This window comes from Colossoma macropomum, unplaced genomic scaffold (assembly GCF_904425465.1).
Source record: "Colossoma macropomum unplaced genomic scaffold, Colossoma_macropomum, whole genome shotgun sequence".
Taxonomy (NCBI): Eukaryota; Metazoa; Chordata; class Actinopteri; order Characiformes; family Serrasalmidae; genus Colossoma; species Colossoma macropomum.
Window position 1 is genome coordinate 2,018,274 of NW_023494804.1, and position 27,865 is coordinate 2,046,138.

A 27,865-nucleotide genomic window follows, 5' to 3' on the forward strand; every position below is an offset into this window, starting at 1 on the left:
AAACATCATGGCTGACTGGCTGCATTTGGGGGAAGTGTGTAAACTGGATTTTTTGTCTTTAACCACTCTTCCTCCCGTTGCTGGTCAGTGTCAATATTTGACGTCCGGCGCGAATCGCACTACTGCCTTGCTGCGTGGTTCTGGTCGTTCCACCAGTGGCTCTGACTCTCTTCCAGAGGTACCCGGGGAATAATAATCACTGACTCGTCCCACGGCAGACTCAGACTCTCTAGCGGTGTTACAGGGCCGAGGAAGGAAGAGAGAGAGAAGAAGAAGGAGAAGAAGAAGACAGGAGATGAGATGTTTAATCTTAAGGGTGCAGCTGACCTTTGCCTCTGTGTTTAACATGCCCTTCCTACCGTCGCCTCGTTTGGAAGTGTGTAGCCCCCGTGTACCCATGTGGCCCCTCTCAGTGAGAAGTGAAACGCACTGTCCATCACGGCGTGTCTACCTGCACTTTTTGTGCCACAATCATTTTTCAGAAGGCATCATTCATGTAGCCTCAATATACTAACTCCTGGCCTCAATACATTAACTTGTGGCATCAATAAATTAGCTTGTTGTCATGATATATTAATTTATAGCCTCAATATATTCACTTGTGGCCTCAATATATTAACTCGTAGCCTCAATATGTTAACTAATGCATCAATTTATTAACTTGTGGCCTCCATATAAAATCATTTGTAGCCTCAATTTATTAACTTGTGGTCTCTGAATAAAATAATTTGTAACCTCAAGATATTAACTTGTGGCCTCAATATATTAACTCCTGGCCTCAATATATTAACTTCTGGCCTCAATGTATTATCTTGTGGTCTCAATATATTAACTCTTGACCTCTATATATTAATTTGTAGCCTCAATATATTAATGTGTAGCCTCAATATAGTAACTTGTGGCCTCAATATATTAATTTTTGGCCTCAGTCGCTGGTCACCCAGTTGAAACACCAGCATACAAAACACAACATAAGGTGTTTTTGCTGGTGACCAGCAGTGGAAGTTGTTAACCTTAATCCTGGTCTACGCTGTTTTTTTAGCAGGGTTTAAATAGACAGATGCCCATTTTTGTCCCTCTGACCGTCTGAAAAAGTTCAATGTTTTGTTCAGCATTGGTGACGAAAAACCCTGTCGGCTAAATGCAATAGGTCATTTGCACAAACCAAAGTTGCAAGTGGACGCGTACTGTTAGCTAGGCTAGCTGCAGTGAACTAGTCCAACAATAATGTGCATAAAGTTCAGCTGAAGCTGAAGAGGTATAGCATGAAAACTGTGGTGCATTGCTCTTCTTTGTTGTTGCTGCTAGTGGTGTAGCCCTTAACTTACATCGGCAAGTTACATCGGCAGTCATGTAACAGGTAAACTACATAAAGACCGGTTTGTACGTAGCAAATTGAACATTTTAAATATTAAATATTTTGTGTATCTGACGTATCTCTGACCCTATTTTTCTGAAAAAAAGGAATGATGTCATATTGCAATGATTTCTGAGCAGGTTCTGGATCTAGATTTATGTGGACTCAGTGCCTCACTCTTCCAAACGCCATTTAAATGGTAATGGAACGGTGCTTAAGAGGCCTTCCTGGATTCCTACAAGGGGAAATCGTGACGAGGGCATGTTAAAAACAGTAGTGAAACAGAGAGAACGTCTTGAACACGCTGAGAGTGGAGAAACAGTCTCTGTGTGCTTCAGGCTCTTCATCATTAGGGTATTTATACTGTAGCATGTTCAAGAAATATTCTACATGTTTATTCTGGGTGTCGGCTCCACTGCAGTTCTGTGTTAGAACAGCAAGAGTCAGTCAGGGCTTAAAGGCAAATGTGTGCAGACTTGAGCTAATGCTAGAGCTAACTGTTAGCCAAACTAGCTTTGTGTATGGCATAGCTGTGGCAAACTACAGCTGTTAATGAGGAACAGCGAATTGTGCAGTGAGCTTTGTGCCTCTTTAATAGCGGTGAATGCTACAATATTATAGCACAATATACAATGATCAGGCATAACATTCTGACCACCTCCTTGTTTCTACGCTCATTGTCCATTTTATCAGCTCCACTGACCGTATAGTTTCACTCTGTAGTTCTACAGTTACAGACTGTAGTCCATCTGTTTCTCTGCATACTATGTTACCCTGTTCTTCAGTAGTCAGGACCCCCACAGGACCCCCACAGAGCAGGTACTATTTGGGTGGTGGATCATTCTCAGCACTGCAGTGACACTGACGTGGTGGTGGTGTGTTAGTGTGTGTTGTGCTGGTCTGAGTGGATCAGACACAGCAGTGCTGCTGGAGTTTTTAAACACCTCAGTGTCACTGCTGGACTGAGAATAGTCCACCAACCAAAAATATCCAGCCAACTGCGTCCTGTGGGCAGCGTCCTGTGACCACTGATGAAGGACTAGAGGATGACCGACACAAACTGTGCAGCAGCAGATGATCTATCGTCTCTGACTTTACATCTATAAGGTGGACTGACAAGGTAGGAGTGTCTAATAAAGTGGACAGTGAGTGGACACAGTGTTTAAAAACTCCAGCAGCACTGCTGTGTCTGATCCACTCGCACCAGCACAACACACACTAACACACCACCACCACGTCAGTGTCACTGCAGTGCTGAGAATGAGAATGTCATAATGTTATGCCTGATCGGTGTATATAAAAGGAACCATTAAAGGGATCGAAAGCTGTTTAGTGCTACATTGAAGCAAGCTTTAAATTTGCACGATGGGAAAGTACAATGTTTATAAGATTGGATTTTTTAAATGTTAGACTGCTTTTTGACTGTCAGGTTGTTCAAGACAAAACAGAAGAGCTTTTTTAGATAAAGTGAAATTACAACACAGACACAAACACAGCAGGTAAGAAGACAAATACGGCACATAATACACTCAATTATACACTAAACACTTGTAGTTACTGACAAAGCAACAGCTAGCTTGACATCAAGTGTACAAATATCAGCTGTTTCCTGTAAAAAATGCTTTCATCTATTATTGACGTGGGCCTGTACGCCAGCGACATGCAATAAATCAGCAGAACATCAAAAGATATTATTCAGAATATCAGTCTTGGCTCAAATCGTACTGTTACTACATTCTGTGAGCGAGCGACAAACTCAAGGTTGAAAATTATGCATTCACTACAAGCCGTTCGAATTGCCTTGACCTACTTCTGTACCCAAGCCACTGTAACGAGACTGAAATCCTACAGCAGCTCACATCCATACATGAAATACACTAAAGACAAAACGAGTCCTTGGCATCCTTTAGGAAAAAAAGGATGAAGAACCATTTGATATGTAACATTACCTTTAAAAAAAGACAATACGAATGAGCCAACAGTGCCACACGCCTCCCCTATGACCCTACGCTTTCCATATGGAAGAGAACACATGGGGAATCAAACCAAAGCATGAATAACAGTACTTCATGAGAAGGTGTTTTTGTTTCCCAGTATAATCTAAAACCCTATGAAAATTAGCCCTTGGTGCTAACCTGAGCTATGGAAGCTGTCCAATCTAGAGTGCAGGTAAAAGCTTAACCCTTAGAAGTTCTATGTGAATTATTTCTGACTAGTAGTTCATTGAAACAAGTGGAGAAATTGTGTGGAAAGTGCAGATGCTAAACTTTCAATCCATTCCACGTCTGTGTTTGCAAGTATAAGAGGAGATATTTAAAGAGGATTTGAACTTGATGAAAAGTTATTGTGTTGTTTTTTCATTTTTAGACATTGAGTGTGTTTACATGCACTTAATAGTCTGATAACTGCAGAAAATCAGATTTTGTCAGTCATCCAATCAACACTTGTACATGCGCTTGAGTAATCAGATAACGGGAAAAATCTGGGTCTAAATGAGTCAGACAGTAATCAGATTTCTACTTTACAACCAACCAAACTCACAGAAGACGTGATATAAACGTAACGTAAAACTCAAACTTCATAAGCGGCTTTTTTTTAAAACATTGCGCCGCTTGACCTGAAAATATGAACAAACATCATCTAGAAGATGAAAAATATTGAAATCCATGTTTGGTTTCAGTGTCGCTCCAAAAGTGTTTTGCTGCGTCTCGTGGCGACGCTGCTTGCTTATTACCGGTACCGCCGTCTGTTTTCACACATGCTCAGACTGAGAAATCCGAAAGAAATCAGAGTAAGAGTTTACGTGCACTGAGAAATCTGATTATTGAGCTAAAATCCTCTTTATCTGATTTCTTAATTGGATCTTTTAGATCAGAGTATGGTGTTTACATGAACATTTGAATAATCGGATGCAGAAATCCAATTATGATTGGATTATTGAGTGCTTGTAAACGCATTATTAAAATGTCTAAAATTTAAAAATGCTAACTCAAATCTGTTGAAGTGAAATGTGAGTGTATGCAACAATGAAATAACTCAAATAGTACAGAGAAATGACAATAATAACTAAATAAAATGGCTTCTAAGGGTTAACTTCTAAAGTCGTGCCGATCTCAGGTGGGTTACCTTGGGTCAGGTAGTGCACAGCGCCACAGGTGTTGCTTTAGCGTCTGCACCCAACCAATATCTCGGATGGGTTGGCAGAGCTGAATGTAGTGGTACTGTTTTAGCACAACCCTTCAAATGAACGAGAAGGAGAATTTCAATTGCACAAAGTCATCGGGAAATCTCACAGATCGGAAAATCAAACAAACCACATTTAAAAAGCCAATCAAATCACAGTGAAACCACATAGAAATTAATACACGTCAACTTACTGGAGTGCTGTTCCAACTAAACATTTCCCCCTCATAATCTGACTACATCTGATTGTATATCTACAAGTCTTGGGTTCCTTTAAGCTTAATGTTTGAAACAGAGAGACAGGTGATTTTGGAATAAGGTGCTTGGCATCCTTTACTTGCCTGTGCATATTGCAGGGACACTTTGGTGACTCGGCCGAAATATATTGGAATCAGTGATGCAAAGGAATATATTTCCGAACTCAGCAATATGCACGGTGCGAAAGGATGCCAGAACCATTTCCAGTGAACGTGTGAACAAACACGTGTGAAACCAACCATAAACCAGCTCTACTCTACTGCATTAGACAGGTGGACTTCTCTTCCATGTGGACTTTTTTCACAAACGACAAACAAAAACCACAGTGAGACGGACACCAAGACAAAAAGAGACACGACACACATTCATATTTCACCTACCGTTCGCCTACGGCTCCCAAAACCCTCCCACCTCTCAAACAAAACGAACCAAGACACTTCTGTTTCTGCGTTTGCATTTATTAACAATAGTTTTCGATAAATATGAGCAAGCAGAGAGAAAGCACAAATCACATGATCACAGGTTATATTTGCTGCCCCATCGCACCACTTCAGCCTACTCTGTTTTTTTTCTTTCCACTTTTTGAATAATGCATGGAAGTACAGATAGCACCAGTGCTGAGCACGCATGTTTAATGTTGAATGAACATGTACGACCCCACCCGAACCCCTTGTCTGTCTTTTTGGATGCCGCACCACCCCCTTCCTCCATGTGTTTTGTCAATATTACTGTAATGCAAATCCCACCAAAGGCTGCAAAATGTTCATGAAAAGGCCCTCATGCTCCACCATGCTCAGCAAGAGCAGAGAGTGGCCTCAAATCGGTGGTCCGAAACCAGGGGCACAAAGCTAGCAACTTGAAGCCAGTGACAAAGAATTGGCAATTCAAAGCCAGTGGAGGCCCAAAGCTGGCAGCCCAGAGCCAATGGTGTTAAATCTGAAACGAGTGGCCCAGAATTGGCGACCCAAATTCAGTGGCCCAAAACCAACAGGAAAAAAAATTTAGCTCATAGTTTGTGGCCCAAGGCCAGTAGCCTGAGACTGGTGGTCTGAAACCAATGGCACAAAGCTGACAATTTGAAGCCAGTGGCCCAAAACTGCCAGCCCAAGTCATTGGCCTAAAACAACCAGGTCAAATACCAAAGGCCCAAAAACATGTTGTGGCCAAAAACAGGCAGCCGAAAGCCAATGACCTCAAACTTGTAGTTCGAAGCCAATGGCTGAAAATTGCTAGCCCTAAATTGGTGGTCCAAGTCAGTGGCCCGAAGCTGCTGGCCCAAACTGCAAGCCCAAGGATACTGGCCTAAAACTGCCAGCTAGAAGCCAATGGTATAAACCGGTAACCCAAACCTGGCGGCCGAAAGCTTGCATTCCACAACCAGGATGGGCAAATCCATCCCATGTTCATTAAAGAAGTCCAGAAATTATGCACCGTAACTTTTTTTGGAGGAATAACGGACCTTCAGTGAATACGGAATGGCCTTCGCTGAACAGTACCTGATAGCTGAGGGTTTTTTTTCCCCAAACCTGGCTTGGAAGCACAAGCCTGTGATACAATATTCAGACAGACATACACAAAGACCTCAGAGCTGTGGAGCATCCGGAATGGAGGTGGAGGACGAGAGGGAGGAGAGGGAGGAGGGACATCAATTCCCAAAAACAGATGAGAGTGGAGACAGACAGAGGGCTGGCAGAGGGGTGGCCCATGGCCATGATACGACACAAAATGCAGAGCATGAGTTCAGTCCCAGGAACTAAAACATCTCTGATTCACTCATCACAGACTGACTGTGCAGTGGTCTGTTACACTGACGTTGCATTGAATTGGTGTGATTCAAACGTCTACATCATGTCCACATTAGTAAAATCTATTACGTCAACTTTGTCTTTCAGTTCACTTACACTTGGCAATAACTGTTAGAAACGATGTGCACATTTGAATCAAATAACTCCAATACATCACCTTTTTCAAGTGTACTGTTGCTGACTGCTGCTGCATGTTTAGAGGCAATCCTTGCGTTTCAGGTGACATCACTGTATAATCGCTGCCATTATAAGGGGCGAATAGCTGCGTTAAGCTAATGCGATGCCTTCCTTCTATCTGCAAATAGATTTCCATGAATTCTGCTGCTCTCTCTCAGAATATATTCAGAATAAACCTGAGCTAATTCCAAGATTTGTCAGAACAATCTGGCTAACTACGACAATAAGCCTCCTTTTGATGTGATCAAACCTAAACAAGTTTGCTAACTGTCTTTAAACTACCTAGAACAAGTCCGTCGACCTTTACCTGCCTATGATCGGCATTTTCTACTGAAAGAACTCACAGGCTCGCCTGTAGATCGCAGAAATTAGAGGCAGTTTCCACAAAATGTTCTCTTTTCTACCAATGAATGTAGCTGGCTACATATTTAGGCATTAGCTAATTAAGCACATGTAGTATACTTCAGATTTAAGTGTATCATTTTGCATCAGAATCATTATTTATGCATATATTGCGTTCATAATTGAAATAAATCAGATGCCAGTCGTACGTTCCGCTAGCTAGCAGCATTTATGCCATTTGAAAGAGGCAAGAGTGAGTCATGCTAATGACGTAATTTCGTGTCATGTTTTACACATTAATCAAATGCTCATTGTTACACTAATAATTTAAATGAGATATGGAAAAGATCAGCGATGATTTCACTCAGAGTTGCCATGTTTATTATTGGCATGCTCTGCTGGAGACGTCATTTCTTTCATGCTAGTGGAATAAAAACGTAATATACCGAGAGAATCATGTTAGCTCTGGGAAATGACCTCGGCTTATTTATCTACACTCTCAGAAATAAAGGTACTAAACTGTCTCTGGGTCAGTTCCCCTCTTGCCACTGGGGTGGGTCCCTCAAGGGTCCATCTCAGTACCTTTAGTCAGGGAACATAACTGAACCATAATCCACTGAAATGATATGTTCTAAGCTGTACTGACTCCACACACCCCGTCTCGTCTCCAGGCTTTTATTTTACTGTTCTGTTTAAAACATTCAGTTATGAAAAGGTACAAATACGAACTTTTCACCGGGAAAATCTTATTTAAGGTTCACAATCAGACCTTAAAACCACTGTTGGACCCTTGAGGGAACATTTTCACTGTTTGTACCTTGATCAACGAAAACTGTTCCTGCACAGAACCTTTATTTCTAACAGTGTAGTTTGTCAAGGTACCATTTACATTTACAGTGTTTGGCTGACGCTCTTATCCAGAGCGACTTACAATGTGATCATTTTACACAGGTAGGTGAAGGTAGTGTTAGGAGTCTTGCCCAAGGACTCTTATTGGTATAGTGTAGGGTGCTGCCTAGGTAGGGGATTGAACTACAGCGCAGAAGGCAGAGGTGTTACTCACTACACTATACCAACCTTTTCTTCCCTTCCAAAGTAAAGTAACACATCATTGTTTATATGGCAGCCATAACAGAGAACCACATGGCTGAAACGCAAGGATCCCTAAAGACTGTGTGATATTTTCAGCACTGAAATTTGGCCTATTTGAATTTTATATTCTTGCTGTCCAGTAAACGTAAAACTGCACTCCACAAACCTGTATCCTCAGAGAAGGCCGTAGTTTTTGGGTTAACAAGAAACAAAAAAAAAAACAAAAACAAACCATGCAGCGTAAAACACAGAGAGGGAAAGCATTCCACACGGACTGCATTCGACTTACCAGGACCTCGAGGACAAAAACACAAAAGAGAGAACAGTCAGGGGAGGAAGAGGAAGGATTATTCACCAGCACACTACAGGACCACCACAGCCCAACAAAACGGGGGGAACCACACATCAAAGAATCATTAATAATAAATAAATGGAGTCTGTGTGAATAGCAAGCAGCTCTTTTATTCTAATCTCTGGGCATTTTGAGCTGAGATCGGCCATCTGTCCCTTAAGGGCTAATCATGTTGATGAAGTGTGAATGGGGTGGACGGGGGGGTTCTAGTGTGAACCGCAGGGTGCAGCATCTTTATATTTAAAAAAGGCAAAACACATTTACATGTGGCATAACTTTTAGAACATATGGTCTCTTATTCCATTATCTAACATAATGACACATCCAACATTTAATGTCTAATCTATCATGTTTTCCAAAAGACACATTTACAGTACATCCCATAATGCATAATCATGTTACGATAATCTAGTTGGTTATCCTAGCAACAGAGAGGCCGAATTACGGAATGACCTTCAGAGTAACTCAATAGTCCTGCTGTCATTTGGAGGAAATGATGAGGCGTCAGTAGAGTTCCTCTAATTATCATGTTGTTGGGCAGTTTACAAAATCACAGTGCAAAATAAACAAATCCATAATTACGGTACATATTGACAGAGCTCCAAAGTGATCTAACGGTGAGATATTCATCACTTGGGGCATCGGCGAAAACGGAAAAGTACACAAGAGGCAAAGCAGGCAAAAGATCAATACATCGCAAACCCAAGCTGCACATTTATCAAAGGTTTTTTGGAAGGAATGAACCACTTCTCTCTTTAGGCTATGTGCTGCATAATTCATCACAAAGGATCAATCTGAGAGAGTCAGTCTGATGTAGGTTGAGGCCCATTGTTAGAAATCCTTGATAAATGCATCCCAGCGATCTGTGTGCAGATGGAAGCTAAACCATACAGTCAATCGCTCCATGCAACATTAGAGAATCATCCATTGGCCAACCAAAGGAGGGTGGGGGGCGGTTGCCATGGAGACCTCGCCGTGGAGACGAGGAGAGCAGGCGGATGGAGGAGCAGGAGCAAATGCAAACGCCCCCACATGATGGGTGGTCACGTGATGAGGGGCAGCGTGGAGAGAAAACCCTGACATTTTACAACCACAACAACCCAGCGACCTCAGGGAGAGAGAGATAGAGAGAGAGAGGGAGGGGGGGGCAGAACAAGAGACATGGAGAAACACACATGGAGAGGAGAACATGAGACATGGAGAAAGAGAGAGAGCGGAAAGCAAGAGTGATGAGAGAGGGAAAATGAAGGAGACAGCTGGAGGGGCAGGAATACAGAGAGAGAGAGAGATAGAGTGGAAAAACATACAGAGACAGAGTGACGGAGACAAGGACACAGTAAAAGACAGCAGGAAAGACAGATGAGAGAAAGAGAGCGGGGGCTACAGACACGAATGAGAACCTCTTAATTGATATATTTTGCAGCCTTCGTTGGCTTTTCACCCCTTTCTGGAAGAGAGTAAATGAAAGTAGAAGTGCAATGGTTTTTACTCTTTCGCCTCAGCCAGTTTGTTGTTCATCTCTTTACTTTTCTCCTTGTCGCCCTGCGCCGGCCGTCTCTCTGGCTGGTTCTCCGAGCCTTTCTTTTTGGAGCCTCGCGCCGAGGCCGCCTGCTTCTCCTTGGACTTCTTCACCGCTTTGCCCTGGGAGGTGGTTGAGGAGGCGACCTTTTTTGGTTTGGATCGGGGAGCACTTGTTCTGTCCACCTATGGATGAGTGTTAAAGTTTGGGTGAGGAAAATCAAGCATTTTGGTCCAGAGAACAGTCACACCAGTGGACAGTCACACCAATGGACAGTGACATCAATGGACAAGCACTCCAGAAGAACATAAACTGAAAGTTACGTCAATGGACAATCACACCAGTGGACAGTCACACCAATGGACAGTGACATCAATGGACAACCACTCATGGAGAACATTATTATACAGTTACACCAGTGATCAGTCATACCAATGGACAATCACAGCAATAGACAGTCATATCAAGAGAACACTAAGGAAAAATATGCTCTATTGGAAAATCTTGTTGATGGACAAGCGCTCCGGGAGAACACAAATGGACATTCAAACCAATGGACAACCAGACCATTAAAAAAATAAGAAATCACAAATAGACAATCATACAAAGACGAACAGTAATGGGCAATCACACCTAAGGATAACTACATGAATGGACAATGACTCAGGAAGAACAGAAAAGGACATTTACTCCAATAGAACATCATATCAATAGACAAGCACTTCAGGAGAGCAGTCACACCAACGGACAATCACACCAATGGACACTCAGACAGTGGACATCCCCCAGGATATTCCAAACAGACAGTCATACACCAATGGGCAGTCACTCCTTGGGGCAAGGACACCAATGGACAATCACTCAAACAATCAAAACAATAGACAGTCACACCACAGGACAATCACTCCAAGAGGAACAGAACAATCAAAACCAATGGACAGTCACTTCAAAAGAACACCAGAGGACAGAAAATGGACAACCACGCCAATGGACAATTAATGAACATCAGACCAATAGCCTTTCACACTCGTGGACAATCACACTAGTGGACAATTAGCCCAACAACAACACCAATGGACAATAACACCCATGGACAATTGCAAATCAATCTAGGAGAACACAAATGGACAATCACAGTAATAGACAGTCACACAAATGGACAATCATTCCAAGGAAAATATCAATGTTCACACCAAAGGACAACTGCACTAAACTGAACCCCGATGGACAATCACTCCGGAGTAAATAAAACAATCATGTCAATGGACAACCATGTCAAGATACAGAACTTTGCTGGTGACATTCCAGATAAATAAAAATAATGCGTGGCCATGACTTAGTAAGGTGTGGGAACGAGATAATTAAGTCGGGGCCAAGAGATCATGCCTTATTAAGCTGTGGTCAAGGCTTATTCTTCTCGTGGTCGTGCCTTACTAAATAATGGCCATGCATTAGGATCTCGTTCCCACGCCTTACTAAGTTGTGGCCACGCATTAGGATCTTGTTCCCACGCATTAGTATGGAATGGCCACACATTATTTTTATTTATATGGGATGTCACCAGCAGGGCTCGGTATCAATAAACAGTCACACCAATGGACAACCATTTCAGGAAGACACAGGTGGCTATTCTCACCAATCAGTCACTCCATTTCCAGTGTGTCTCTTGAGTTTTTACACAGATTCAAATGTGAAAGTGAGAATTATTCTGTATTTTATCCAAAGGTCCTGCTGAACTGCAGCTGGAGGCAGAATCTATAAGCAGTTTACCCAGCAGCATAAAAATGAGGCAGTGATAAAGTGCAGCAGCGCAACGCTGAGACTGGACCACAACAAACTTTTGAAAAATGCCAAACCACAGCAAAATAATGCAGGCAGTGTAGTTAGGACTATCAATCGATTACTGAACCGCTGCCAACAAATGCTCTCACATATAAACATTCTCACTGTGCTGTGGACTAAATGCATCACACACAAACACACACACACACACATTCACAGACACAAAAATGTTTCATTCTTAATTATTAATAATGGAGATTTTCTCTTACCTTGCTAGGCTCTATGTACGGTTCGCTGTACAATGACCGTATTCTCCTCCTCTCCAGGGCCTTGTTGTCAGCAGGCTGTAGTTTTGCCTGCTCTCCCCTGAAGGTGGCGCTATAGCTGGTCTCCAGGTTGGTCTTTTCATCTGGAGGCTGGTACTGAGACTTGGCCCGGATCAGTTTCACTGGCTTCACGTCTGTGTAAGCTTTAAACTCCGTCCTGCACAGTGGAGAATGGGCGAGATGGTTAACACGACCACATCGGCATCTTTGAGTCTAATATGCTTATACAGTCCTTGGCCACTTTATTGGAAACCCTGCCCTTGTGGCCCCACCTTGCTGGTGTACAGTTAGCCGATCTGTTCGTGCACAGTTTGTGTTAGTCATCCTCTGTCAATGGTCAGTTTCTGACCAAGGAGCCGTTCTCAATCTACAGTGCAGAGAGTGGTCCGCCACCCAAGTACTATCTGGTCTACAGTGGTCCTACAGTAGACCTTATAAGGTGGCCAGTGAGTAGAGGCACAAGATAGGAATGTGCTACGTTAAAGTGCTAAGGGAAAATGATCAATTAAAATATATATATATAGGGGAATGGGGAAATTCTACTAAAGAATGCTACACTATATAGTATTGGGACACACCTCTTAATAATTGAGTTCAGGTGTTTCAGCCACACCCATTGCTTACAGGCTTGCAGTCTCCACAGACAAACACTGGCAGTATAATGGGTCATACAGTGACTTTAAACATGGCACTGGCCTAGGATGCCACCTCTGCTACAAGTCAGCTTGTGAAGTTTCTGTCCTGCTAGATCTGCCCTAGACAACCGTAAGTGCTATAATTGTGAAATGGAAGCGTCTAGAAGCAACAACAGCTCAGCCATGAAGGGGCAGTGCCAATCCTCTGTTGAATCACTCGCTAATGAGCTCCAAACCACCTCTGGAAGCAACATCAGCACAAGAGCTGTGTGTTAGGAGCTTCACGAAATGGGTGTCCATGACTGAGCAGCTGCGCACAAGCCCATGCACAACATCAAAAGTAGGTGGGTGTGTTGTGGTGTAAAGCGCCACCACTGGACTCTGGAGCAGCATCTGTCAGTCTGATGGACGAGTCTGGGTTCCCACAGACTCTCCAACATCTTGTAGAAGCTTCCCAGAAGAGTGGAAGCTGTTAGAGCTGCAAAGGGGGACCAACTCCATATTAATGCCTATGGATTTAGAATGGGAGTCATAAAAGCTCCTGTAGGTGTGATGTGTAGGTGTCCCAATACTTTTGTCCATATAGTGCATAAATACTATGGGGAATGCTACAGTGACTTTAGAGTCCACAAGGAAGAAAATGAATATGGACTCACCCCCTTTTACAATCACGAGAAATGAACAGATGAGGAGATCTCAGAGAGAGTGATCACTCTTACACTCTCACTCCCTCACTGGTCTCTCTCTCTAACCACCCCACCCCACCCCCTCCCCCACCTCCGTTTCTCTGGGTCAATCTCTCTCTTGTGCCAACTCTCATCTCAGTTTAAGGGATGATATTGATTAGGTAACACTGTTACGGTCCGGGGAGGGGAGGTCAGAGCTCTACAGCCTCGTTACTGCAACTTTACAGCAGTTATCCCGAGCAGGAGCTCATATTTCTACACAATCACATCAGTGTCTGAGCGAGAAGCAGAGAACACTGGACATTACACTGCTCTGCACTCACTGTCCTCCTGTATTACAGTATATTCCTCATCATTCACTCACTCTCAGCATCACCGCCGGGGCGAGAGACGGGAGTGAGCGTGCGGAGCTGAATAAAGGTAGCATTAAGGAAACCTGCTGTTCAGTACAAGTGAAGTGTTATGCAGTTAATAGCCCAAAGAAAGGATGTAAAAACATGATCATAAGACCAGCCACAGCAATCTGTTCCTTCTTTTATTAATAACATCCTAATATGTTTGCTTGCTTTCCTGTCGTTTGTTTATTTAGTATTTGCTGTATGTAAGCACTGGCATCTGTGTGGATCACAAAACTGATTGTTGCTATGTATAAAATGATGAAAAATTAAAAAGATTTTTAACGCTTATAAAATAAAAGATAATGTTATAATATAGAAATAAGTAGAATAATAAAATCTATAAATCTGTCTGCCCTCCCCCTTTACTTATTGAGTTTCCAGCCTAAAACAGCACTTAAGTTATTAATTTTTTCAGTAAATATTTCTGAAGATATTAGATTTAAAATAACTTTACCAAACTGCAGCGAAAATGTGCCTCCTAACAACCACCTGGAAGACCTGGTCAACCCCAAAACTGCCCCATCAGATAAACAGCACTTAAAGCTTTCATCTCTGAGAGAGAGGAGAAAATCAAGCTGATCAGATCTGAAAACATCCACAGGTGTTTCTGTCCATCCTTCCACTGTGAGAAGACGACTCAGCGCTGTGGGTCTGAAAGGATGTGTAGCGGTTCAAGAAGAACCTCACTGAGAAAAGGAGACGGACACATCAAACAAAGAAGCTGAACAATGGACTGACCACCCCAGAGTCCAGACCTCAACACCACTGAATGGGTTTGATTACTTCAGAAAATGATCAACCAGCTTCTAAGACTGAACTTTGGAGGTGTGTCTGCAGATTCTTTGAGGAGCTGAAAGTGAGGCTCCTGAAAAGAATGGAAGCTGGAATAAAGGGAAAGAGTGACTCACTGACTCACACAGCTGAGAGTAGATTCAGCTGTTGAAGTTTCTGTGTGATCTTCTGTTAAATATGTTTTCTCACACTAAACAAATGAACAGCTGATTAAAGAATTTGCGCAGTAAAGTTGTGAGATGGTGATGGAGAGAAAGTCCAGCAGACTTTATAAAAATACAGTTAGAGCCACATAAAAGCCCCGCTAGATACACCAGCATAGACCACTGTGACTGGTCACCAGCAAAACCAGCATATGTTGTGTTTTGGATACTGGTATGCTGGTCAACCAGCATGACCATACTGGGTGACCAGCTAAACCAGCACTAGACCTGCATAAAGCAGCTTAGATCAGCTTAGACCAGCATGGAATTCATAATGGTACATACTGTGTTTTTTCAGCTCCAATCTGTGAATATATCCAAATATTTCTCATTAGGAGACCGTGGCAAGAATATCATACTATTCAATTTATTTTTGAACATTTTTACTTGTTTAAAGCAATTCTATCTTACGAAAGTGTCTTATTCCACTGACAGATCATTTGCTTTAAGCAGTGTTTCTTGAACTTAGCAAAATTATCTACATTATTACTCAAACAAGAAAAATAATCTGCCAGTGGAATAAGAGACTTTCATTAGATGAAATGACCTAAAACAAGTAAAAATGTCTAGAAGTAGATTAAATAATCATACAATATTCTTACAACAGTCTCATAATGAGAAATATTACATATATTGATGTTGCATACTAATACATAGGCCTAAATATGGATTATATATATATATATATAATTTTTCTTTTCTTTTTTTTACTTTTTCCATAATGTGAAAATGCCCATTACTCTAGAATTTCATGATGCAGGGACCAACAGAAATGGTCCAAAATTCCTTTGAGAAAAATCTTTTTACACTGACTTTCATTGTAAGTTAAGAAAGTTTTTTCCTTCTCCTGTAAAATGACTGTTTTGGATATGGAGTGATGATATTATATATACAGTAAGTGAGGAAGACAGGAGCTGAGGGTGGTGGTGTATGGTTTTCTGTGCTGGAGTGAGTGGATGTGATGAAGAGTGGAGTTATCTGTAGTGTGTGTGCTGTTATATAACAGCAGTGAGTGCTCAGCTCACCACACACACACACACACACACACACACACATCCTGAATCACAGTGCAGAGTGTTACTGAACACACACATACACATACTCGCACACACAGAGCACGAGGAGAAAAACGACTGTGTGTAACAGTGCTGTTATGAGAAGAAACAGAGAGGGAGAGAGAGAGAGAGAGAGAGAGAGAGAGATCCTTAAGCAGCAGTGTTGTTTTGCTTGGTCCCATTTCTACACGACAAGAAAATTTTATATCTAGTCTAAATGTCTGATATTTCTCATTCTGAGATTATTGTTTTGATTATTCAGTTTATTTCTTAGTTTTTTACTTGTTCTAAGTCATTTTATCAGAACCACCAGCCAATTTTTGTGATTGTTGTGGACCAAAATGCTTTTGATTTGCAGTGGCAAAATTTTTAAGTATGTTTTTTTTGTGGTTGCTATGTAGAAAACTGTAAAAACAGCCTAGACCAGCATGCATCCCATAACGTGCCAAAACTAGTAAGTCTAATAAAAAGCACTTTAAATAAGTATCACACAATACAGTGCAAATATATCCATTTCAAATGAACATTAGTGCGATTATAATTCATCAATATTTGTGTGCAACGTTATTGAAAGGCTTGAGTTCAGTCCTCAGCAGCTACAGCCTTAAATAAAATGTTACCAGCTGCAAAAAGAAGATGAAGAACAACATGAATGACCAATCAGCACGTGTGTCTTTAAGCCAATGGGGTAACTCAGAAGCAGCTGTCAGTCAAATCAACTCTCTATTCTTCCCCACACAATGGAGGAGTGAAGGAGGCTCCGTGCAGGACCATGACGAGGAGAGAAAGAGAGCAATCTGTCATTCTAAGACTCCAGAGATACAGTAGGACTGGTAACAATGACCCCAATGTCCCAGCGTCCCGCAGGCGCTTGGTACCAAATCTAAAACTGTTCGGTTACCAACTCACAAACCAGTACGTTTCCACAGTGACTTTACAGCGATGAGTAGGCCAACGTTAATATCCCAGTGAGCACAGAGCAAAATATTAAAGCTTGAATGAAAAATATGATACAAATTTGATGAAACACAGCTTTAAACCCGCTGATCAGCCCAATCTGAGAGCTGTGTGGGTGTGGCTAATGAGCAGCGTGATTGACAGCTCTCTGTCCAACAATAGCTTGCTAGCTTTTGGTTATGCTGGGTTAGCTTTAGCTCGCTAAGCTTCTCTAGCTACATTCATAATACAAGCCTCGTTGCTCAAATCTGATTTTTTGCTCAAATCCGATCTCTCTGACAGGATGGTTCACACTCGTTTAGGTAAGTGACTCAAATCTGCGAACCGGCGTCCTGAAATGACCCTCATGAGCTCATCCTACTCAATGAATCACGAGCATCATCAGCACAAACTAACGAGCAGAACGAGCTTCGCTGAGAAGATCATTAACTCTGATCAGCTCTCAGCTTCATTATTAGAGCGAGACGAAGGAGAAAAAGGTGAGATGAGCTGCTTTTCCACAGGTTTACAGGCTTTAACTTCTGATCGGCGCTGCTGCCATGGTAACGCTGAATGATGGCGCAGCGCAGTGGAAAAAAGCACATGAATTCCTATCTGAGTGTCACATTAAGGTCATATGGCCACGAATCGGATACGTATCCGATCTAGGACCACATATGAAAGTGGCTCAGATTGGATTTGAAAAGATCAGATTTGCATCCACACAGCCCTGAAAACATCAGGTCTGAGTCACATTAGGACAGAAAATCAGATTTGTGCCACTTCAGCCTGGTAATGTGAACGTAGAGTCATCCAGAGTCAGAAACCACAGAATCAAGTCTATCAGAGGCACTGAACACCTCCACACAGTCTGAGACGAGTGTGTGGTACTTTAGGAATGCAGTCAGCACCACGCTAACAAGCTTACTTTACTCGTTAGCTACATTAGCCTCGTAGCTCCAGTGTTAAAACTAAGGAAGCAAACTTCAGACTCCAAACTCGTCTTGGCTGATCAGCTACAATTGGAGTAAGAAGGGAAACTGGGTAATAATGTAATAAAATAATAAAAAAATGTAATTTCTGGTCAAATTCCAGGAAGCTCTTCAGGAAATTGTACTTGTGACCATAGGTTCCTATCATTGGTTCTTCCTCATGCTCTTAGGAAAGTTCTCCTTTTGACTCTTGGTTCCTCTCAGTGGTTCTTATTCTTGCTCATAGATAGTTTTGTGTCTTGGTTCCTCTCAATGGTTCTTCCTCATGCTCTTAGGGAAGTTCTCCTTTTGACTCTTGGTTCCATTATTTGGTTCTACATCATGCTCTTAGGGAAGTTCTCCTTTTGACTCTTGGTTCCTTTAAGTGGTTCTTCATCATACTGTAAGGGTGCTTTCCTTTTGACTCTTGGTTCCTCTCAGTGGTTCCTCCTCATGCTCTTATGGAATTTCACCTTTTGAGTCTCGGTTCCTTTAAGTGGTTCTTCATCATGCTCTTAAGGAAGTTCTCCTTTTGACTCTTGGTTTCTTTAAGTGGTTCTTCCTCATGTTTGTAGATAGTTTTGACTCTCAGTTCCTCTCAGTGGTTCTTCCTCATGTTTGTAGATAGTTTTGACTCTTGGTTCCTCTCAGTGGTTCTTCCTGATGTTTATAGACAGTTTTGACTCTTGGTTCCTCTCAGTGGTTCTTCCTCATATTCGTAGATAGTTTTGACTCTTGGTTCCTCTCAGTGGTTCTTCCTCGTGTTTATAGATAGTTTTGACTCTTGGTTCCTCTCAGTGGTTCTTCCTCATATTCGTAGATAGTTTTGACTCTTGGTTCCTCTCAGTGGTTCTTCCTCATATTCATAGATAGCTTTGACTCTTGGTTCCTCTCAGTGGTTCTTCCTCATATTCGTAGATAGTTTTGACTCTTGGTTCCTCTCAGTGGTTCTTCCTCATGTTTGTAGATAGTTTTGACTCTCGGTTCCTCTCAGTGGTTCTTCCTCATGTTCGTAGATAGTTTTGACTCTCGGTTCCTCTCAGTGGTTCTTCCTCATGTTTATAGATAGTTTTGACTCTCGGTTCCTCTCAGTGGTTCTTCCTCATGTTCATAGATAGTTTTGACTCTCGGTTCCTCTCAGTGGTTCTTCCTCATATTCGTAGATAGTTTTGACTCTCGGTTCCTCTCAGTGGTTCTTCCTCGTGTTTATAGATAGTTTTGACTCTCGGTTCCTCTCAGTGGTTCTTCCTCATGCTCGTAGATAGTTTTGACTCTCGGTTCCTCTCAGTGGTTCTTCCTCGTGTTTATAGATAGTTTTGACTCTCGGTTCCTCTCAGTGGTTCTTCCTCGTGTTTATAGATAGTTTAGACTCTCGGTTCCTCTCAGTGGTTCTTCCTCATGTTTATAGATAGTTTTGACTCTCGGGTTCTCCCTCTATCGTAGTGTTTTGCTTCTCCTCTCTTCTCCCTATTTCGTAGATAGTTTTGACTCTCGGTTCCTCTCGGTGGTTCTCCTCTGTCACAGATCTCACTGTACAGACGAGGCTGATGTGAATGGAGCTGAGTGTTATGTAATCCGGTCTGCAGTCTAATCACTGAAATTATCCGCCTAATTTACACACTTGAACCTGCTGACCCCTGGCGTAAGGCTGACTTTCTGAATGTACAGTCCAGTTTGCTCTCTGTTTCTTCAGCCTTGTTTCCATGGCGACACATTGGCGCCATAGGGAGATGTAAGGCAGTGCCAGAGCAGTGCATTGTGGGAACAATCTTGGCACCATGTCTCTGTAGTATTACGCTTTGATCAGACAAGAGCATGAAGATCACTCCGAATGATTTTACTGTACTTATGTTTATATGTATTTACTCTAAAGTTATGTTATGGCATGTTAATATATATTAATATATAATATATTGCTATTATATGCCAGTTAAGATGATCTTAATACCACAAACTGGAAACACAATTTGAAAACAGTATTAATACAAGAGGTGGTGATTTAACCCTTTCCTGCCCTCTCTTTGAGGAAGCCCAGTATTATTTATAGTTATCATTCAATACCTGCTTTATCAAATCAATACTTCTTTATGTTGAATCAGGAGCTGCTGATGGAATTTAATGAATCCATGTGATGTCTTCAGGCGAAATCAGGAGAAATCTAAAAAAATCTAAATTTTGTTCTTGAAACCAGCTCACAAACTAGCCTACAAATAAAAAAACCAAAATCTTGTCAGTTTTTCCTGTTTTTATTTTTATTTGTATCTATTTTAATTATATCTGATGGTTTAGCTGGGAAGAAACACACTTACTGCCCTAATAAATGGTTTAAAAGGTTTTAAACAGTATGTACTGTACATATATATCTCAATTTTCTTACATTTTTTACATAATTTAAAAAGTCCACACACCCATTTACATTGTGTTATATACACACACACACACACACGCACACACACACACACACACACACATGTACACAGCCCAGCAGGTAGCCCCGTCTTCACAAATGTATGAATGCTGCTGTAGAACAAATAACCTAGAATTAATATGTTACTATCATTCTCAGCACTGCAGTAACACTGACGTGGTGGTGGTGTGTTAGTGTGTGTTGCGCTGGTCTGAGTGGATCAGACACAGCAGTGCTGCTGGAGTTTTTAAACACCTCAGTGTCACTGCTGGACTGAGAATAGTCCACCAACCAAAAATATCCAGCCGACAGTGTCCTGTGGGCAGCGTCCTGTGACCACTGATGAAGGACTAGAGGATGACCAACACAAACTGTGCAGCAGCAGATGAGCTATCGTCTCTCACTTTACATCTACAAGGTGGACTGACAAGGTAGGAGTGTCTAATAGAGTGGACAGTGAGTGGACACAGTGTTTAAAACTCCAGCAGCACTGCTGTGTCCGATCCATTTAGACCAGCACAACACACACTAACACACCACCACCACGTCAGTGTTACTGCAGTGCTGAGAACGATCCACCACCCAAATAGTACCTGCTCTGTGAGGGTCCATGGGGGTCCTGACCTCTGAAGAACAGGGTAAAAGGGGGCTAACAAAGTATCAGAGAAACAGATGGACTACAGTCTGTAACTGTAGAACTACAAAGTGCACCTATATAGTAAGTGGAGCTGATAAAATGGACAATGAGCATAGAAACAAGGAGGTGGTCATAATGTTAGGCCTGATCGGTGTATAAGTGTACAGGTTACATCAAGCTATAATGAACCTCCAGTTTGGTCCTTTAAGGCATGAATCCTTGCAGTTTCTCCATGTTTTTCACTTTATCTACCACTTTAGCATCTGCTAAATGAATAAATGTAAATATAAATACAGTAGAAAGAGCTTTAGGATTCGTGATGTATCAGCACTGCAACCTCTGATCCGTCGGCTCCTTCATTCTGTCACGTTTACTCCACTCTGACTCCAACAGAATAGAAATGAGATCAGTGAAAGTGCTTAGACAGACAATTCTCTCTCTCTCTCTCTCTCTCTCTCTCTCTCTCTCTCTCTCCTTTTCCCTCTCTCTCTGCTGCTGCTGCTCCACATTTATTGATCTCTGAGTCTGAGCAGTAACACTGCTTTACCTCCACTGCACACAATACCTTTACACAGATTCAGCTGTGAAAGTCAGTTATGCTCTTTTCAGGCCTTTTCAGACAAACTCAAACACAATATCACCCTCTGTTATACGAGCACTAGCAGTTCAGTCCAGCTAAACAGCCTGCTGACCTTGAATTGCCATAGAGGCAACAGTAAAACAGCTTAGAGTAAATCAGAATTTGTGACACTGCACTTAAGGGTTAAACACCCATGCAATGAAAGCTCAAACACCCACGCATTAAAGAGTTAAACCCCCATGCATTGAAAGGTTAAACACCCATGCATTTAAGGGTTAAACATCCATGCCTTTAAGGGTTAAACACCTATGCATTAAGGGTTAAAGACCCGTGCATTTAAGGCTAAACACCCATACATTTAAGGTTTATAATCTCATGCATTTAAGGGTTAAACACCCATGCATTTAAGTGTTACACAGCTATGCACGTAAAAGGTGAACACCCACAAATTTAAGAGTCAACACATGCATTTAAACACTCTTACATTTAACAGTTCAACATCAAGACCTTTAAGTGGTAAACAAGCATTGGACAGTTAAACATCTATGCATTTTGTGTTAAAGGTCTTTTTTTTTGCTGTTTCTGTCATTTTTTGACATTGAAACAGTCAGAAGTGCAGATTGGAACGCGTCCATTCAGAATGTAAAGGTGAATGTAATTCATTACACAACTCACTAATAATAAGGTTGCATAACTAAATTTGAACAGTACTGCAGTAACTGTAAACATGTCGTCGTTAATTTGCTGAATGAACACTCGCGCTCGTAGGTATTTTTGGAAGCTGCTGTTAAAGCTTTAGATACAACACTACATTACAGCCCGGCGTGGTTTTGTGTGTGTGGAGGGTTGGAGGCGAGCTTGGCTGGAAACCAGACACTCAGACGTACCCATTCTTTCCACCACGCTAAAGAGTGCTAAACCTGTTATCTTACATCTGTTACTCCTCTCTGCATCCGCACACGTCAGCGCTGTCTCCTCAGTGATGTTCTACAAGCATTTAACTCCAGTAGAGCAGCTGGTGCTCCGGTCTTCCTGTGTTCTGCTGTTATTTGCTGTGTCATGCCACACTGCCATCACAGTGCCATAAAGTGGAGGTCTAAGGTCAGCAGGTCAGCAGCTTTGCACAGAAGCCCATTTCTGCCCCTTTAAATAAAAAAAACAAACTAGCACATAATTATCATGTTTTCATCATTAAGGGAATTGCTAAGTCATTATTTTGCGAGTGCAGACCACGCCTTGAGTGGAGGGGGATAATGAGAGGAGGGGAGCAGGTTGCTAGAAGGCTGCCCCCCCAGTACACTGGAGATCGTGTGCAGGCGTGGATAAAGAGGAGAAGAAGGAGAGGTGGGGTCCGAAATTACGCCACGAGGATGAGGAGTGAAGGATGTGTATTTTATAGGAAGAAGGAAGTGAGAAGGAGAAGTTTCAGGCATGGTCTTTCCTCAAACCAGTTATACCATAACTCCATATTGTGCAATTAAATCATTATTTTGCAATACTATGTCATAATTTTAGATGCCATCTCATTATTCTGAAATACTAAGTCATCATTTTGAGATACTATCTCATTGTTTTGGACAATTAAGTCATTATTTTGAGATACTATTACATTATTTTGAGATACTAAGTCATCATTTTGAGATACTAAGTCATTGTTGAGATACTATTACATTATTTTGAGATACTAAGTCATCATTTTGAGATACTATCTCATTATTTTGGACAACTTAGTCATTATTTTGAGATACTATCTCATTATTTTGGACAATTAAGTCATCATTTTGAGATACTATCTTATTATTTTGGGATAATAAGTCATCATTTTGAGATACTAAGTCATTGTTGAGATACTATTATATTATTTTGAGATACTAAGTCATCATTTTGAGATACTATCTCATTATTTTGCACAACTAAGTCATTATTTAGTTCAACTAAGTCATTATTTTGTGAAAGTAAAGTTGTGAATCTTGTAAAATGTATTCTGTGTTTTATCTGAATCTTGTATCAGTCATTATCAGATATCTGATCTTGTGTGTAGTTTTACAGAGACTTCTTCAGTAAAGAGTTCTGACACAGAGCTGCTGCCGCCGTTAAACATTCCTAACAACTAACTGGAACAATGCTTAGACTACAGCTGACTTCACGGTCTGTGACGTATCTAGAACTTCCAGAAGGACTAGAGTGACGCATTTTCTCACCTCTCATTTTAAATCAAAGCATGAGTGGTTGATTCCTCTGACTTCCTAATGATGTTGGTAGTTAACCTCAGATTTATTACACTTAACCACTTAGCAACACAATGGCAACCACTCGTAACCCCTTAGCAACCACCTGGAACACCACAGCAGCTGCCTAGCAACCGCCATGCAAGTGTACTTCCTAGAATCTACATGATGTGCAGGTTCTTTTAGCTTTAAAGGGGTTTTTCACATCTCTCCTTTACAAAAACAGTCCTCTAAACAACAAACCATGGAAACATCTCCAAAGAACCCTCTCTGGCACATTTCCAGGGGCAGCTGTCAATCAAATCAGCTCTCTTTTCTTCTCGTCACAATGGCAAACTGAAGGAGGCTCCTGACAGGCTCTGAGGTTTCAACTCCCTGAAAGCAGCCGCTTCCAAAAACAAGCGCTGATGGCTGTAAAAGACGCCAAAGGAACAAAAGAAAGGAAGCAGAAGCGATTTGGAGCAAAAAGAACAAAATCCTCCAGCATCTCGGTTATTTTTAGACGAGAGAAACAACAGAGGCTTTAAAGTGAGGCATGTTTTTAATGAGCTAAACTCACAGTGTTGTTTAGATCCACTGTAAGTCTTGTAAATTCTATTCATGGTTTTTGTAAATGCTTAAAAAATAGTTCTAAGGTTCTTTAGTAAAGGCAATGATTCTATTTAGATGAGTCCTATATAGAACTGGTCCTATATTGAAATGGTTCTTCAGACTGATGGAGAATGTGTTGTGTATGGTTTTATGTAGCACCAAAAAGGGTTCTTCTACTGTTTTTGTGTCAAGCTACAGTAGTAGAACCCTTTTTGGTGTGATATAGAACCATATACAACACATTCTCCATCAATCTGAACAATCATTTCAGCATGCAGATCCATTTAAGCATGAAATGGCTCTAAATAGATAGAACCACTGCCTTTACTAAAGAACCCCTTATTTTAAGAGTATTCTGTTCTACGTTTTGCTCAGTCCTTTTGTGTTGGAGCTGTAAAAACTGTAAAAATTATTCCTGGGCAAATAAAACCATCTTGCATTTGGTCAATATATCTAATAATTCTCAATATAAGATTGCTGCAAGAGTATTATAACACTGTTAACCTCTTTCGAGACATTTTTACTTGTTTTGAGTTTTTTTTTGCTATTTGTTATTGAAGAATCATCTTATTCCATAAGCAGATCATTTCTTTTCATGTATTGTTTCTTTAGGTAGATGTAATTACTCAAAACAGGTAAAAATATCTAATATTGGGTTCAATAGTATTATAATATTCTTACATTGTGTTACGCTTCATTCAAAAGGCAGTCAAGGCCAAAACACTCCTTAAGGCTTCAAATGGGTGGGGCTAAACTGATGTAGGCTGAATAGGTGGAGATATGTAAATACTCTGGTCATCACAAAAACAATTTATCATAAGTGGCTAGTGTTAGTGCTGCATAGTTTCCATATATGGGCGGAGTGGGGACTGAATAGTATGTTTGGAAAATGTAACTACATTTAAATAAATATAGCTAATAATAATAATAATGTAAAGTTGTATTTAGTGTTAGTAGTTATCCACAAAAACTAATCAACTGCAAGTTACTAATTACTTCTCTCAAACTGTAATGAGATTACTTCTGAAAAAAGTAATCTCTCTACTCTATTTCATTACTTCTGAGTAAAAATGAAGGAAAAATACAGTTTCAGTAATTTATTTAGAAAGAAATAGTAAATCATTTAAAAGGCCTGTTACTGTCCTTCACTTTCAAACACCACAAGGTCAGTTCTACAGATTTGAATCAAGAACTGATGCAGTTTGAGTAGAAATAGTTCAGAAACAGAAGCAGCTGAAATAATCTCTTAGTGAATACAGTGTTAATGTTACAGAGCTGGTTGTGAATATAAATGAGGTCTAGTCTGTTTAGATGAGCTTCTCTTCTTCAGTTCGGAGATCTTTACCCATCACTTTCATATCAGGGTGATTAGACACCTCAGCTGTTCACTGACGCAGACAACACACACACTCGCAAATTACAGACAAGGATAGACACAGATAATCTACATAGAGGAAATGTATGATTTAAATGCATTGCGGATAGTTTACTGTGTTGCCTTACAGACGGTGAGTTACAAAAAGTGAGTTTACATTCAGTTTACCATATATGGGCCCTTTAAGGTTCTGTGTTTAACCTTCTGTAGGGTCTCTGCACACACACACACACACACACACACACACACACACACACACACACACACACACACACACACACACACACACCAGGGACAGCAGTGACGTTTCTGTTCTAAACCCAGCTGTGGCACTCCTGCCATCTGCACCTTACAGCAGAACGCTGACAGATTAACACAGAGCTGATCTGCTGCATCACACGCACACACACACACGCACACACACACACACACACACACACACACACACACACACACACACACACACACGCACACACACACACACACATTAAATTCTCAGGCTGATTTTACTTCTTTAGTTTTTGCACTCCAGCTTCAAAGCTAATGTAGCTAACAAGGGATTAAAGTTTATAGGTGTAACCATGGAAATGGGTTTAGCGCAACAGTAATAAATGGATGCAGCATAACTACAGAAATGATTGTAGCGTAATTATGACAATAGATGTAGTGTAACTATGGCAATGGGGGCAGAGTAACAATTAAAAAATGGGTGTGATGTTACCAGGTAAATTAGTCTAGTGTAACCATAGAAACTGGTATAGCATAACCATGGAAATGTGTGTAGTGTTACCATAGGAATAGGTCTAATGTAACAGTAATAAACAGGTGAAGTGTAACTATCGAAATGGGTATCGCATACTGTAACCACGGAAATATTTGTAGAGTAACCATGGAAATGGGTGTAGTGTAACCATGGAAGTTGGTGTACCAAAACCCTGAAAACAGGTTCAATGTAACCAGGGAAATGGGTGTAGAGTAACTATGGAAGCAGGTGTAACATAATCATGGAATTTGATTGATCCACTTATCAGTAATAAAATCTACTTCAGATGACTTTCAATCATCCAGATTATAACAGCTGGAGTTGACCTACACTACAGATTTCCCTACAGCATCTGGATCACTGTGAATGTGGATTTCAGTCCAAAAGAACAGAAACTACAGTTACATGCAATCGTATTGCTCACCTGTACGAGCTTCCTGCAGTGACCTCCTCCTTAATTTGTCTGTTAAGAGCATCCACGGCCTCCCTTCCCTTTCCCATGCTAACGGGGGCCTCCGCTGACCCCTCCTTCCCTGTGGTGACCTTGTTCTCCTTCTCCACTCTCTTTGCCTGCCTCTTCTTCCTCTCTCCCATCAGCATCTCCTTCTCCTGCACCTTGTCGGCGATCTGGCTCTTCTCCAGGCCGCTCTCCGGTGCCGGTTTGGGTATCCAAGGGTGGTCACCCCTCCTGGGCAGAGGCCAAGGCTTGTAGTCCTGCCGGTATTGGGTCTGGCTGTCGAAGGGCACCTCCGGGTTGTGATATTCGCTCTTCGGCTTGCAGCTCGGCTCCGGCCGGACCTTCCACGGTTTGAAGTCCTGCCGCATGACAGACCCGGTAGCTTCCTCGCGCCCATCCCGGGTCACTTCCTGTCGAGGTCTGTCCCGTTCTTGATCCCGCTCCTGACTTCTCTCCTGCAGCCGGTCTCGGGTTCTGTCTCGGGTTCTCTCTCGATCTTTCTCCCGATCTCTCTCCCGATTTCTTTCCCGATCTCTTTCCCGCTCTCGCTCCCTATCCTTCTGCAGCTGCTGAGTCTCCTCCGACGCCTCCGAGTACTTGACAAAGACCAGCGGCACGGCGATGTCGGCCTTGTCCAGCTGGGTCCAGAATCGGGCCATGCAGCATGCCCTGGCGATGCACGGCCACGCCATGACCCCTACAAACCCTCAAATCCCACTGAAAACCCCACCGTACCTCCCTAACTCCCCCTCCCCTACCTCCCCGTCCCCCTTCTTCGATTCTGTCACCCCCCTCCTCCTCCTGCTCTCCTCGAGCTGCAGCCGTGTCTCGCTCTCTCGCTCGTCCAGCTGATCAGTGAAAGCCTGGAGCTGTTCGTGCTGAATCTCACAGCAGAGTGAATCTGCTCTGAGCGACTGAAATGGCGGAGCTTCTGCTTCGCTTTTGCCTTTTAAACGCC

The 27,865-nt window shown here is 41.8% G+C and overlaps 1 protein-coding gene across 1 annotated transcript; it reads right to left on the reverse strand.

Moving 5' to 3' along the window:
* Positions 1 to 33: 33 nt before the first annotated feature.
* map6a (microtubule-associated protein 6a) lies at positions 34 to 27,865 on the reverse strand. The gene is made up of 5 exons (XM_036595259.1): positions 26,875 to 27,865; positions 12,137 to 12,350; positions 10,056 to 10,270; positions 4,484 to 4,594; positions 34 to 229 (listed from the first exon to the last, which is right to left on the reverse strand). The coding sequence occupies exons 1-5, from the start codon at positions 27,597 to 27,599 to the stop codon at positions 91 to 93; spliced, it is 1,404 nt and encodes a 467-aa protein (XP_036451152.1). The 5' UTR covers positions 27,600 to 27,865; the 3' UTR covers positions 34 to 90.